The sequence below is a fragment of the Talaromyces amestolkiae genome (assembly GCF_001896365.1).
Source record: "Talaromyces amestolkiae strain CIB chromosome Unknown scaffold10.1, whole genome shotgun sequence".
NCBI classification, from domain to species: Eukaryota; Fungi; Ascomycota; class Eurotiomycetes; order Eurotiales; family Trichocomaceae; genus Talaromyces; species Talaromyces amestolkiae.
In genome coordinates, this window is record NW_024468046.1 from 986265 (window position 1) to 1000612 (window position 14348).

General features: G+C 47.5%; 6 protein-coding genes across 6 annotated transcripts; 2 read left to right on the top strand and 4 right to left on the bottom strand.

Moving 5' to 3' along the window:
• Positions 1 to 12: 12 nt before the first annotated feature.
• On the bottom strand, positions 13 to 1228 carry BHQ10_005826 (uncharacterized protein; the record flags this gene model as incomplete). The annotated part of the gene is made up of 6 exons (XM_040878344.1): positions 13 to 246; positions 302 to 586; positions 651 to 707; positions 762 to 987; positions 1050 to 1123; positions 1178 to 1228. The coding sequence occupies 6 exons, from the start codon at positions 1226 to 1228 to the stop codon at positions 13 to 15; spliced, it is 927 nt and encodes a 308-aa protein (XP_040734330.1).
• Positions 1229 to 2734: 1506 nt separating this feature from the next.
• BHQ10_005827 (uncharacterized protein) lies at positions 2735 to 3851 on the top strand (the record flags this gene model as incomplete). Its single annotated transcript, XM_040878345.1, has 3 exons — positions 2735 to 3516; positions 3570 to 3744; positions 3804 to 3851. The coding sequence occupies 3 exons, from the start codon at positions 2735 to 2737 to the stop codon at positions 3849 to 3851; spliced, it is 1005 nt and encodes a 334-aa protein (XP_040734331.1).
• Positions 3852 to 3978: 127 nt separating this feature from the next.
• On the bottom strand, positions 3979 to 5733 carry BHQ10_005828 (uncharacterized protein; the record flags this gene model as incomplete). Its single annotated transcript, XM_040878346.1, has 5 exons — positions 3979 to 4870; positions 4931 to 5179; positions 5226 to 5243; positions 5296 to 5381; positions 5446 to 5733. 5 exons carry the CDS (start codon positions 5731 to 5733, stop codon positions 3979 to 3981), a joined length of 1533 nt encoding a protein of 510 aa, XP_040734332.1.
• Positions 5734 to 7008: 1275 nt separating this feature from the next.
• BHQ10_005829 (uncharacterized protein) lies at positions 7009 to 8478 on the top strand (the record flags this gene model as incomplete). Its single annotated transcript, XM_040878347.1, has 2 exons — positions 7009 to 7103; positions 7155 to 8478. 2 exons carry the CDS (start codon positions 7009 to 7011, stop codon positions 8476 to 8478), a joined length of 1419 nt encoding a protein of 472 aa, XP_040734333.1.
• Positions 8479 to 9885: 1407 nt separating this feature from the next.
• On the bottom strand, positions 9886 to 10844 carry BHQ10_005830 (uncharacterized protein; the record flags this gene model as incomplete). The annotated part of the gene is made up of 2 exons (XM_040878349.1): positions 9886 to 10347; positions 10464 to 10844. 2 exons carry the CDS (start codon positions 10842 to 10844, stop codon positions 9886 to 9888), a joined length of 843 nt encoding a protein of 280 aa, XP_040734334.1.
• A 514-nt stretch (positions 10845 to 11358) lies between these two features.
• BHQ10_005831 (uncharacterized protein) lies at positions 11359 to 14028 on the bottom strand (the record flags this gene model as incomplete). Its single annotated transcript, XM_040878350.1, has 4 exons — positions 11359 to 12624; positions 12676 to 13329; positions 13383 to 13834; positions 13983 to 14028. 4 exons carry the CDS (start codon positions 14026 to 14028, stop codon positions 11359 to 11361), a joined length of 2418 nt encoding a protein of 805 aa, XP_040734335.1.
• Positions 14029 to 14348: the final 320 nt, after the last annotated feature.

Consider the following 14348-nt stretch of genomic DNA (forward strand, 5'->3'; position numbering starts at 1 on the left):
AACAATAGATGCTCAAGTGAGCCGCATGGGGGTAACCAACTGCGCTAATTCTTGGATACGAAGTTCATGTTCGACGATCGCCTCTCTTTCGTCCAATCGTAGTACCTCCTGGATCAAAATATCTTTAACCGTTGTGTAAGACGCATTATCCCGGCTTGCGAATTTACAAATAGTGAGGTGGTTTTCATTAAGTCCAATGACTTCCTCGTTCCTATGTCCAAGCCTCGCCGAACCTTGATGTACGATCTGTCTGAGTTAGCACGTTTGCCTTGGAAAAAGCTTAAGGCGATTTAATACACACAGTGACTCTCTTGGTCTCTTTCCGCTCCCAGAAACTTGTCTTTGAGAAGTGGTCTGCAATAGATGCGAAGTCTTGGGTTATCGCAAGTAATTCGGGCGACCATAGCTTCAATTCTTGGGCAACACGATTTTTATTGCCGGAGATCACTGACCCTAGATTGTTCAAGAAGTCTGCACCGGGAGCGAAAAGCGAGCCCTGGTGTGGAGTTCCAAAAAACATGAGGTGCCAGGTGCTTTCTAGGATATCCTTGTACATGGGTGATCTTATTTTGGCAGTGATCAGTGCCTGGATGATACGGCAAATTAGCTTGTCTATTACTCACTCAATCCACAAACACACTAGATGTTACCTGTTTTATGACAATACCTCCCAGACTATGTCCCAAGAGAATGAGTGGCCGGCGTTTCTATACCCTGTTAGCTCATAGAGTCTTAAGATAACAAATTTGGATACAAAATACCGCTTCCCCAGGACGCTTGCGTCTAAGAGCTGCCAACAAATTCTCGGCGAAACTATAGGTATTACCTGCAGCCTTGTTGCGAAGAATGTTCGCATTGTAGCCGAAAGTCATAATTCTAACGTTCTCGATATCCTTGTGCAAGAAGGTTCGAAGCCAGAGCTCCTTTGTGCTCTCTTCGGTCCATGTTCTGAAAGAATCGCCTCCTAAGCCGTGGACTGCGACAATGCTGAAAACGATTTAAATCTCTTAGTAAGAAAATGTCCAATTTTTTAATGTTTTTGAACTCACTCTGCCTTTATATCTCCCGACTGACCTTCAGGTGGCCAAAGTTCGTGGATTTCCAACGTGTCTTCCTGCATCAGCTGCCATGAGCTTGAATGATACTGTTTTGTTCTGCTATGAGATAACACACTTACCGGAACAGTATAAACCTCGCCAGACCTCGAGGTAATTGTCTGAGAGACCATTCTGCGGGTTTCGTAGGCAAATTCACTGTCAGCAACTGAGCTGAAATCACGTCAACTGGTCCTACGAGGCTGTATTTAGAACCCCGCACAACCCCTGCTTCACACCAACTACACCGCCATACTTTCTACCGGCAGAAAGTCCAGCATCTTGTTTTCGTTGATAAGCAGGTTGATTCAAGCTATAGATTGCTATGTCAGTGAAATATAGCCCCCTTGTCGGCGAGTTCCCGAAGGAAATATGAGTTTATAGGGCTTGATATGTCTGGATCGGGAGGGCGGCGTGGGGAGGTTGATTGGTGATCAACAAACAAGCCAACCGACTATAACTAGTATGCCAGTCTGGTAATAGTACTACTCTTGTTGTCAATCCTTGAAATATATTGGCATAGAATTTCTATTTATCTGTTGCGCGAATAGAGCACTCCGAAGAAGTTGATCTCCCTGAGCTTTCAATCTCCCGACCAGAAAAAAGCCTGGCTTATCATTTTAGAATAAAAATGTTTTGCCTTCACAGATATCAACAATAGAAATACAACGGGACCGACCATCAGCGCCAATAGGAATCGAACCTATACTGAAATAACAGACTGGAAAGGAGATAGCGTCTGGATGGCTGCCCGAATAAGAAATGTTTTCGGTTTTAGGTAGATGAATAAACAAGCAGAAACAATTTTGGCCCATTCAGGTTGGTCGTATGCTTTGCACTTCTCCAAGGAATTCGACATTGAAAGTCCAAGCCGGATTCCGTTTTGCTTTTGTCGCATCAACAGATCAACCACAGCATGAATTTAATGAAAGACATACTGAGCAGCCCTCGAGTCTGACCAGGTCAAGAACGGTTTCAGCGACCAGCGGGTTTTCTCTCCATATAATTCAAATTTAGGCCTCCTAGTCAGCTTGAGGGTTTGCATGCGGCCGTCGATTATTGGATACTTTATTGCTTATGCTCATAGTAAGAGACTTAAGAGTAAGACGCGGAAGCTCGCCGAATCTCCGATATCTCCCCGCATCTTCCAATCGCAACTTCTCCGTGCTGGCTATTCGTTGCGACAAGACCAGAGATAGGATCCTCTATGGCTGTAGATCAACAATAGCATATATAGGTCACCACTAGTTAGTTAATTATCTATAGCATGCTTACAAATATACTCGGGTTCATTCAGCCGTAGGAATCGACGTAGTCGGCTATATCCGGCAATATAACCCGCACACTGGTAAACAGACGATTGAGCATCGACTGTCCCATTCTTTCCAATACCTCTTCACTTTGCTGTTCTTACCAAACACTTGCGTTTTAGTTTTACAGGAAAGAATATATTAAACGCAATTGTGCAGCTCGCCAAAGTTTGCGACTAAATGTATCTTAACCGAGCAATTGCGTCATCAGCAAGAAGACTCCTCAATCCCCGCACGACAAGCGCATCCAGACTATCAGCACTCCAATCGCATTTCTTACCTCCTACTCAACCCACCAATTCAAGCTTCCTCAACACTCAGTTTCGCACAATGGCGTCCATCCCCACGACCCAAAACGCCGTCGTAATCGAAACAACCGGCGGGCCTGAAGTCCTCCAATTCCGCACCGAACATCCCGTCCCTCAACCCAAGGAAGGCGAAATCCTCGTGAAAAACAACATTTCAGGCCTCAACTTCATCGATACCTATTTCCGTACGGGACTTTATACATCGCCCAAACCGGAGATTCTGGGCCGAGAAGCGGCCGGTACGATCGTTGCGCTGGGCCCTGGTGCAGACAACCAGTATGGATTACAGGTCGGTGATCGAGTGATATGGATGCACAATTCAGGATATGCGCAATACACAGCTGTGCCGGCAAAGACAGCCATCAAAATTCCTGACGGTGTGAAGGATGAGGATATCGTTGCTTCGTTTTTGAGTGGGTTGACGGTTCTTACGTTGGTCAAGGAGACGTATGCCGTGCAAAAAGGGGATGTGGTGCTCGTGCATGCTGCGGCAGGTGGTGCTGGATTTCTGATGGTGCAGATTCTCAAGTCGCTTGGTGCGGTTGTCATAGGCACTGCGGGCGGACCGGAAAAAGTTGCACTTGTCAAGGGGCTGGGCGCTGATCATGTTATTGATTATCGGAGCGAGGAAGGGAAGGATTGGGTTAAGATTGTCAAGGAGATTACAAATGGGCGCGGTGTCGATGTGGTCTATGACTCGGTAGGTAAAGATACGTGGGAGGGAAGTTTGGAGGTTGTGAAGAGAAAGGGCTTTGTGACTTGGTTTGGAAATGCCAGTGGTCCTGTTCCGGCTTTTCCTATTGCGTAAGTGCCTAAAAATGTTTTGGTGTGGTGTATTAACCGCTAATATGCGACAGACGTCTTGCCCCGAAATGTATCAAGATTGCTCGTCCCATGGTGAATGGATACCTTGTGGAGCGAGAAGAATACGAGTACTGGGCTAATCAGTTGTTTGATCTTTTGAAATCGGGCGAGCTGAAGACCAAGATTAACAAGATATTTCCATTGGCAGAAGTACAGCAAGCACACAAGGTAAGAATTTTCACTCCTTTGCTTTATTCTAGGCCTATGGAAGTCTAATACGAGAACAGGATCTTGAGGGCAGAAAGACCACAGGAAAGACACTGCTCAGACCTTAGAGAGTCTAACAGATCCGTAAACGAGTCCAAAGCTCATATGATAGCATGTAAAGAATTGAATTTTTGGTTCTCACTGCGTTTGGTGCAAGGCAAAGCATTGCCAGCTCAAGAGTATTTCTCGATGCTACTAGTCATAGTCATCAAGGAGGTCTTCGGTAGTCTCGTTTTCCGGACTGCTTTCCCCTTCTTGATTTGCCTTCTTGGTGAGGTCGCGCGGAGCTTTCCAGCCTATCATCAAGTCGTTCAAAGACTGGGTGTAGAACGAGCAGTAAGCGTTCAGAATTTCATCGAAAAAGAATACTTCACAGTTCAACTCCCACACAGTTGTCACAACCTTCATTCCCAGGTAACAGTACTGAAGGAGTGTTTCCTCGATGAAGAATTCGAATTCCAGTCCGTGGATGTTCGGCAACGTCTCCCCTGGTGCCAGGTCAATCTGCGAAACGTTTGGGTTACGCCACGCCTTTACGCGCACCTTTCCAACGACATTAAGATCAGGTGCGTAGGTTTCGTAGAAGCCGCGAATTCCGTCATGAGGCATGAGGATGTCAACGATTTCAAACCCGTCAATGTCTTGGATGGCATGTGCCGACAGTTCCCCTCTCATTGCAAGATCACTAAATGCCGCAGATTGTTCATCTGTGCCACTAGCAGCAAGAGCAAACATCACCACTTTCTGGGCAACTGATGGTGTCATTGGAGCCCGGTTTCGTGATAAATTTTCGTCCGTCCATGCCCGAGACTGCTCCGATTGTGTCCCTTTGTCGTAGTAGTAGCCGCCAAAGAGAAATGAGTTGGCCTTATTGAAGTCTCCAGGCCCATTTACAAGCAGACGCTGGTTGTCCCAGAGCTGCTTCTCTGCAAAGTTGCAGTACCCGCGAGCTCCCTTGATGTTGTCGGTATATTCGGGAACGACGTCGTGGTAGAGTAGGTAATTGAGCCAATTTCTGATTGTATCGGTTGCCAACCTGATGGCGTGAATACCCTCTGGTCTGCAGTAATCGGGCAAGTAGAATGATCTAGAACAAAATCGTCAGTTTGATTTCAAAAGGATATCTGACTCTTGCATGGTTGCTTACAGAAATGACTTGGCAACATGCTCGAAATCGATATCCAGTTTCATTTTTTCAATGCCGATGTCGGTTTGTGAGCGAGCAACAACAACTTCTTCTTTTTCCATCGCCTTCAATTCCATTTCCGACACTCCTCCGAACATCCTTGCGCCGACTTCGACACCACCATATCTCAGATACTGAGCAAACACCTGCATGCGCTCCTCTAGGAGACGGCGCTTTTGCTGGTACCTGTTGAGTGCCTCTTGGATGCGACTTTTGTCATTAGTATTCAAAATTTATTTGATCTCAGGCGACTCACAAGATAGCAGGACGGTCACTATATCTCGTAAGTTCTATTATCATGCAAACAGACAGCTCTGATCACTCACCTATGGTAGATGCTTCTCTCGTGTAGGTGCTCCTCAGGGGTCACGGGTGCTTCGGTGAATGATTCCTCGAAACCTGTGGGTTTTGGCTGCCAGGGAGTAAGTATTTCCTGCTTACATTGCATAACATCTTTTCAAAGTTGTAAAGCTTACCTGGCCATGGCTCTTGCTTTTTGGCATGTTCCTGTACTTTTCTTTCTTTCGAAGCTTTTCCTTTTGCTTCGCCGTCAACACCTTTGGCTCCTCTGTCATTTCTTGCTGCATTTTTTCTGCTCGCTTGACTCCATCTTCTTTGGAGGTTTCTTCATCTACAGCAGTAGCAGAAGTGGGTTCCCATTCATCCAGTATGGCTGCTGTCTGCGCGGCTCTATCTGGCTCGCGATGGAAAAGCTCGTCTTCCGTGAGGACATTTGAGTAATCAGTTTCTTCAACCGACTCCATCGTGTGGCCCAGCGAATGAAGGGATTGTTTCGTATCAGGATGGATAGCAACGGAAGATTCTGTGATGTAGGCGACGGGAGCTGGTGACTGATTCAGGTGTAAGTCCGGAAAGAAGTAAGGCGCAAATAAGAGATGGAGAATCGAGGAAGGAAAGTGAACAAAAAGAGAAGGTGAGGCAGGTCACCTGATATCATATAATTTCGTTTGTAGCTGTTGCCCGGCAATAAGACAGCCGCTTTGCTTTGAGAAGCCTCAGACAAAGGATACGCTCTCAAGAGTAGAGACATTGGCGCTTTGACAGCATAATGAAGCTGAAGATAGTACATGAAAGATTTGATACATGGTAGACTCTACGTTGCCTGCTATCTTGTAACTCACTCTACGTAACTAGTACAGCAGGCGATGCTTGACTCAGCGTGGCGTGGCTAATCGATTCGACATATTCAGCTCGGTTTCATCATGGCTCACATGATGGCCAAGCTATGGCCTCTTGTTTTAAGAGAATTTCATGTAAATACATCTGCAACATGCTCAAAAGAGCCAGATGCTATGGAATCTCTCTCCAGTAATGGTGATGTTACTGGTGTTGACTTTCCAATTGGGAGTACATAGTGGATTGTACATCCCACTATTCCAAAACAGGCTAGTGGAATTCACTCCAAAGTGGTATAGCGGAAGAGAGCTACGTCATTGGCAGGCGGTCAGAGGCAGCGCGGTCCGGCCTAATGGATGCTGCTGATTGGCCAGTTGCCTCAGCAAACTTATTAATCCTTGATCCCGGATGACCTGCCTGCTTCGTTGCTTCTCAACAAGATATACGATAGCGTGTACGACCTCATCTGCTGCTATTCCTACGATTCTTGCTCATTCCTCTCCCTCGTGACGCGAAAGCCTTCTGTGTCATCCTGACATCTTCCGGCTCGGGCAAAAGGGCGCAGTGCCCACCTCCCTGGCGTTGACTCAATTCCAATTCCCGCTCCTTATATCCGTGGAAAAGTTGAAACATCCTCAACTTTGTTTCTGATCATACGTCTCGGACTTCCTGTGATCACTCCAATGGCCGATCTGCAGATCCATATTTCGTAATGCATTAACTTGCGATTATGGATTGAGCTGATATGGAACATTCCTATCCCCTGACTGTTCCTTTCTTTGTCCACGATTTACGAATGACTATATCTCTACTTCAACATCTGCCTTACATTATTCCTACCCGCTGCGCGGTGAGCCGCGGTATGCGCAATTGAAAGATACTGCTCTGCGAGACGACAAGACATGCTTTCTTCATCATTCAAATCAGATAGCTTCAAGGGCCAAAGCCTTGATAGCGACAGCTTCAACACCAACTTTGACCATGCTGCTGCTGGACAGTGAGTCCAACCATGTGCCCATAGTATGCTACGTATACTGACCTTGTGTAGTGACGGACTCCGGTGTCACTTATCCGGCTCCCTAATCGCCAAACCCTGCACGCACGAAGAAGTCGCATTCTACGAATCGAGTGTACACCACCGTAATTTCCACGCTTTCATGCCCCAGTATCTGGGAACTTTGACAGCTTCGGACAAACAACCGTCGCTTTCCATTGTTCCGGGTGCGCAGAACCATAGCAGATCGGTACTTTCGTCGCTGGTAACACCGTCCAACGGCTTCACGGAGAAGAATTCGACATCTGCTCACTATCACCGACATCATCATCACAAGATCACCCCAGAAAAGGCATGGACGCCATCGGGAGGGCGCAAGTTGGATACTGGTATTTCGATTGTGCTGGAAAATGTTGCCGAAGGGTTTAAACGTCCGAATGTATTAGACGTTAAGCTCGGGTCTCGGTTATGGGCAGACGATGCTCCTCCAGCAAAACGCGCAAAGTTGGATGCCGTGTCAAGAGAGACGACCAGCTCTAGCTTGGGATACCGAATTGCGGGTATGAAAGTTTGGGTTGGCTACGACGACCAGAATGGATTGGCGGCAGATGCTATAGAGGCGGAATTTACGGATCCATACATGACCAAATACGAAGGCTCAGAGGCGCCAAAAGGAGAGGTAGTTGAAAAGAACGGATATAAACGTTACGACAAATGGTACGGGCGTGCTTTTACTGCCGACAATGTGAAGCAAGGATTCGAAACTTTTCTAGCGGGCGCCAAAGCCGGCAAAGTGGACCGCTCGAAACTTATTGCATCGCGAATTCTGCAGGAACTTCGAGCTCTCCAGTTTGCGTTAGAATCGGAAGAGAGCAGAATGTACTCGTCTAGCATTTTAGTGATCTACGAGGGAGACCCGGATGCCCTTGAAGAGGCGCTGAAATTCGAGGAGGCCCAAAAAGATTTAGACTCTCGATCGTCTTCGGATACTGGAACTGAGCCTTTGGATGATATTGAAGAGTTTGATATTACTGAGCTTGGTTCGTTGCAACCGATGAACATTGCCAACGGCATTCCGACTGGTGCCGCCAATGGTAGCGGTGAAGCACACGATATCTCTGGAGCATTGAATATTCAGAGCATTCAAGATATCCAGAGTATTCAAAACATCCAAATAGACCCAGAATCACTCGCAAATATGGAAGGCAGCGACGCCTCCAGTGAAGACGAGGTTTCTATCAAAGTGCATGACTTCCGCTTAATCGACTTTGCGCATGCAAGCTGGACGCCGGGCCAAGGCCCCGATGAAAACACATTGATAGGAATCAGAAATCTTATCAAAATCATGGAAGAACTCGCCGGTGAAAATGAATCATAGAGATGGTTTCACATACGACATGTTGAGCAACAAAATTACACCGTCGCGAATTCTTGCGTGGTTGGATTGCATTTTAAGGGGATGATTGCTGGCAATCACACCTTTTTTTCTTCTTTTGTATTGTATGCGTAATGTCCTTTTACGTTTTCCGTTCGCATTGCTGGCGGCTATTTGACAGAAAATTCATCATTCATCATATTATTGCATAGCAAATATAGTTATTTTGTATCTGCCTGACTGGCTGGTGATAAAAAAGTAGAGAACCGCTTATGTAATCCATCCATCTCCGAACCTCCGAACTTGAAGCTTCACTTAGCCGCAATCCATCTTTTTCGTACATACGACCCATATCAATCGCATACACGATGATTCCGACAAGAAGTCTGCTGGCGCGGTCAGTTTGGAAGGGTATGTCTACACTATTCCTCAGCCTCAATTAGAAGTAGAATGATGACTGACACATTATCCATTGACACAGGCCCAAATCTCGTCCCGTACGTCGTTGTCCCTACAAAACCTTTCGCACTCTTTTAAAACCATACCTATTCGATTCAAGAAATACCCCAGAACCTCATGAATCAGTCTAATCATTTGGATGAAACGATATAGTCTCCCTCTGCCCCGCCAACTCCCTCCTCCACCGGGCACACCACCCATCAAAACACAAGCCCGGAGCGCAACGATATTACCCAATTTCGTCGGGTTACGGTTCTCAGTGCACAATGGCAAGATATATCAGGATGTGCTGATTACGGAGGATATGGTTGGTCGGAAATTGGGAGAGTTCGTGCCGTGAGTTCTTCTTTCTATATATTCGATATGAATTGAGGTTTTTCTGGGTGGTTGATGGGCTGATGATTGATGAATTTGGGAGATAGGACTCGGAAACGATTCACGTATAAGCAGTCGAAGAACAAGTAGGCGATTCTGCTCTTTCTCTATTCGACATTCTCTTCGATATTGGTGTATTTGGCTTGGGGTTTGCCTTTTCGATCATATGGCCGGGATAACCTTTTTTTCGTGGATGTGTATTGATATATTAGCGTTATTATATTTCCAGGCACTTGGTCGTGTCGGATTGTACAATATACTTGTTGCGAGTTTGTGTCCATTTTACCTGAAGAGGCGATTACTTGTAAACATTATTCCATGGCTAGATCTGTATGACTATCCTGAAGTTTTGTAATGTAACAAACTCAACGAGGGTTTAACCCGAAGTTTCTGCAAAATGTGCCAACCCGATAGCCATCCCAAACGCCGTAAAACCAAAACGCCGTATCCTGTCCGTGTCCATGAGCACCGTAATGAAGCCAAATGATGTTGTTCTTTTGTCCAAATAGAGTGCCAGTAAACGCCTGCTAGCCTGTCGATCTATTTCCCCAGGACCGAAAAAAGAGCAAGATGAAGTTATCGATAAAACTCCCCCCTCTTCACACTAACCCCATACTCCGAAACAGCCATGCCCAAATCCTCCATCGTAAGCACAGTGCGTCCCTGTCCCGAACCGCCCTGTCCACCACCACCAAAACCAGGTCTCTGAATTCCTAAATGCGTATTGGCCGCAGCGCCCTTCTTCCCTGCATCTCCGCCTACACCTCCCGCACCACCGGCACCGGCACCGCCGCCCGCGGCTGCGGGACCGCCCAGACCGGCGGCAGCATTCAGGCCGCCCATGGGATTGTTTGCGCTTGAACTATTGGAGGCGCGGATGCGTGAGTATTGGTATGCATCGGCTGCAATGTCAGCGACGAATTTCTGCGTTGCGAGGGCCAGGAGGCGTGCGAGGTGTGGTGGAGTTTGGTTTGGGCCATTGCCTGGGGGTGGTAGGCCGGCGACTGTGAGGTAGTGAGCTGTTACGGCATCGGGGATCTGCAAATATCAATTAGTAAGGTGACCTCAGACCACAAAGCGACTTTAAGAAAACGGAGAAGCAAATGAGCATCCCAAAGAGGTGAGGATAAATTGAGGATGAGGTGAGAACATACAATAGGCGCATAATCATCCATCTTGCCCAAAAAGTCTCGTAAACTGCTCTCCTTCTTTGAAGCCGGTGCAGAAGCATTCGTAAGTGCGGCAACAGGGTTTGTAGGCGCGCCTGCATCGTTTGTTCCGTTGGCGGCAGGCATGTCTTCAGCGTTGTTCATATTAATATCGTTGTCAATAGCATCATCTATCGGATCGGCAATATCACGGTCGGCCGAGCCCGCTGCTGCGTTTGTTGGGTCGGTCTGTAGATTGTTCGATGCAGTCACTGTCTCTGCCGATGATGGAGGAGCTTCTGTCGATTGTGTCGTGGGCTGTGTACTAGGAGGCGGAAGCTGAGAGCCAGCTGCAGACTGCTGGGATGCGGTGGTTGAGTCGGCCATTATGTAGGGCTGGCTACCTATCGGACGAATAAAGAGATGTGTCGTGGAACAATGAACATGCACTGACGGGGGGCTTGTTCTCGGTGGCTTTGTCACGTCACCCGATCACATCAAATTCTTAGTAAGATACCTTGAGCTGAGGTACATTAAGTAACTAGGTGGTACTTAACGTTGACGATGTCGTGTTACGCTGGGAAAAGAAGTGATGCTACCGCAAGCTTGTGACTTGTCTCGCCGGCCAGACCGCCCTAGCCTTGGTCTTGGCATTTTGCTTGTATCAACCCTAACGTCGTTTCCACTACTTTGTTGAACGTATTTCGCATAACTGAATTGATAATATTGACCAAATAACTAGCATAAGAGTACATATTGAAGATCCTTCAATTGCTCCCAGATAACCAACTCCTTTTCCATCACGCCGATTGACCTCCCTCGTGTCGCCTGAACAATAATACATTAAAAACATTCAAGTGGGATAAACTTTAGTAGTACAAATCAAATTTGTAGAGCATGGCTACTGAGCAGGAGTATGCATATCTGCTGGTGTAGTATCCATGGCTTCAATGTGCTGAGGATCGTGCTGGGCACTATGCTGCGGGTTGTGCTGGACGTCGTGTTGAGCATTGTGTTGAGCGACCTGAAGCAGCCCCTCGGGAACTTCTTGACCCAGACTCTGAATCAATTTCTGCTCTTCTGTTTGATCAACCATAGACTCATTCTGAGAATCTTGGTGCTCGGCTTCTGCGAAAATCGCTGGAGACGCCGACATGCTATCTGGACCTTGACCAGGTGACATGTGGGCACCAGCAAGAGCCATCATGCCTTCAATACCCTCTACATGAGCTTTGTCCTCTTCACCACGCTTCTTTTCGCGTTCGCGTGCCTCATTCTTTGCAGCTTGTGCGGGTGCTCGAGTCTTGAGTTCACCAGTCACAAACTTCAAATAATATGGCACTTCGATGCCACTCTTCAGGAAGAACAGTTTTAAATTTCGAGCTTTGTCTTTGAGCTGTACTTGGTTTCGATCCTTTAGTGCTTCGTTGATCGTGCCACCCGGGCCAAACATTGCCAGAATCTGGCTCCAGTGTGGGCCCTTGACACGATCCAATCCAGCCATCAAAGCATTCTCCTCTTCGGTAGTCCAGGGACGACGTTGACTGGGAAGTCCAGCTCGGCGACTGTTGGATGACGACTTGGCTGTTGCCGCCATCCGCGCTCGCTCATAAAGCACCTGAGTGGGTTGGGATTGCGAGTAGTGAGGAACACCTGGCATATAACCATAATTGGCTACCGCGTCGTTCGCTCGCATGTTGCTGGATCCGTTTTGCGGAGGTGTATATTGTTGGAAGCTCTGTGCTGGGATTGTGTTATGCTGAAATGTCAACTGCTGATACCCCGGTGGGGTAGGGCTATGCTGGTAACCTTGGTTGGCATTTTGCTGGGTACTTTGGGGAATAGACTGAGGGGCCGGTGTGCTTTGAGCGGATTGCGACGCCTGTTGTGGCGTTTGGGCTTGTTGGGGTTGGGGCTGCTGTGTTTGTGGCTGCGACTGCTGTTGCTGATTTTGCGATTGTTGCTGGGATTTCCTCAGGCCATGGCCTTGCAAAGCAATCTGTGCAGCTCGTGCAGCTCGTGCGACAAGGTCACCATGCAGGTTACGATCCGCAGTAACCTCTGCAGGCTGGGTAGCGACGGTGAATTGACTTTCTAGAGGTGCACTGCTTGGAGCATCCTGACTCTCTCCAGAAATTGACTGACGGCCTTTGACAAGTTTGCGAGACTGCTTTACATTGTTAGCGCAAGACAAGGAACGAAGTAGCTGATTACTGACCTGCTGGCTATTGATAGCCTCAAAGTTCTTGCTTATGTAGGAGCTAAGATCCCTCAGAAAGTCTTCCCAATGATACTTATCCGGCAATGCTTTCATTGCCTCTTCGTTATTGATGTCTGCAAAAATGATATCTCGTCTGGATCGTGCTCGCTTAACAAAGTCTGCCTCACTCGGCGCAAGCTGACGTGTGCCCAATCGCTTTGAGAGAAGACGTTGCTCCAAATCATCCGGGAACAACTCAAAAAGAATTTCCGTTCTGGTGCGCTCTTCATTGTTCAGTGATGCAATAAATGCTTGTGTCTTGAGCTCCAAGAAAAGTGCACCTTGAACCTTGAGCAAGCCTCTTCCTTCGGGTACGAAAACGTCAATAAAGTGGTCGTTAAGTTCGGCGAAACTTATTTCTTGTGATCCGAATATGCTCGAGACATACGAAGCAAGGTTAGCTTTGCGTATGATATCGACTTGGGTAGGCTCGGTCAAGTCCAAGTCGGTTGGCGACAGGAAGGCATGTTTTGTAGTATAGACTCTTTTTGTATGATCGAATAACGACCGCATAGTGGCATATGCCTGACCATTTTCTGAATCGGGCTCGGAGACAAATGACGTGATGTCTTGATATGAGGACTTGGCCAAGAGGGAAAGTATTTGTGTAGACTAAGGATTATCATCAGCATCGAGCGTTGTCTACAGGTACCGTGTATACATACGAGATTGTCGAGGATAGGCAGACTCTGTATCTTCAACGACAAACTAGCCTTGACGAATGTCACACTTTTATTCGACGACTGCTCGCTACTCTCTGCGGGCAATTGATCTAGTGCATATTGCTCCTCCAAGCGTTCGGCGCGATCAATTATACTTCCGTAGACGGCAGCCACCTCAGGATCAGGCGCTTCGGCCGATTCTGAACTACTCTTCTCAGCATTATTCTCGGTATTGCTCTCGACAGGTTGATCTTCTATCGGCTCTGATACGGCTTCAACAGGAGGGGAAACAAGGGCAGCGACAAGCGTTTGTTCGATTGGGTCTTCCGGGACGATATCCGTTTCCTCTTTGACATCAGGTGAGTCGCCAAAGCCGGAGTCCGTACGACGTTTCTTATTCGGATGCGGTGAGCCAGGCTCGTCTTCTAGCTCATGAGTGGTCTTCTCAAAAGTCACTACTATGTATTAGCGCAAATCAGATATGTTCGGGTTGAAACAATGGTTGAGGGTTGCTGGGTAGTTGCAGCATGGGCGGCCATGCGGATGACGGGCAAGCAAGAAACAACAGTCTGGCATGTTGAGCGACAAGGACAGCGCACGTACCATTACTTCCCGGTTCAGGGAGTGCTGGTGAGAGTTCTGGTTCCATTGATATGCTTCAATTATGTTTCATGTCAAACATAATAGGGCCGGAAGCTGGAGTGATACTGGACCAGGTAGCAGTAGGATGTCCAGGAGAAGAAATGAGGGCTTAGGGATAGGGCGCAGGAGTAGGGCTTGCGGAAGGAAGGCGCTGAGAAATTTTCGACTGGAGAAMCCCAGCGCCGAGCCGTACGCTAGCCGGATGCGGTATGGGTAGCAATCGAGCGTCATTTCGTTTTATCGAGGTACTGCGCCATACATTAAGCGAACTATTGCTGTTGTAATTCGTGCCCCATATCACTACCATCAGTACGGAGGGTATTGGCT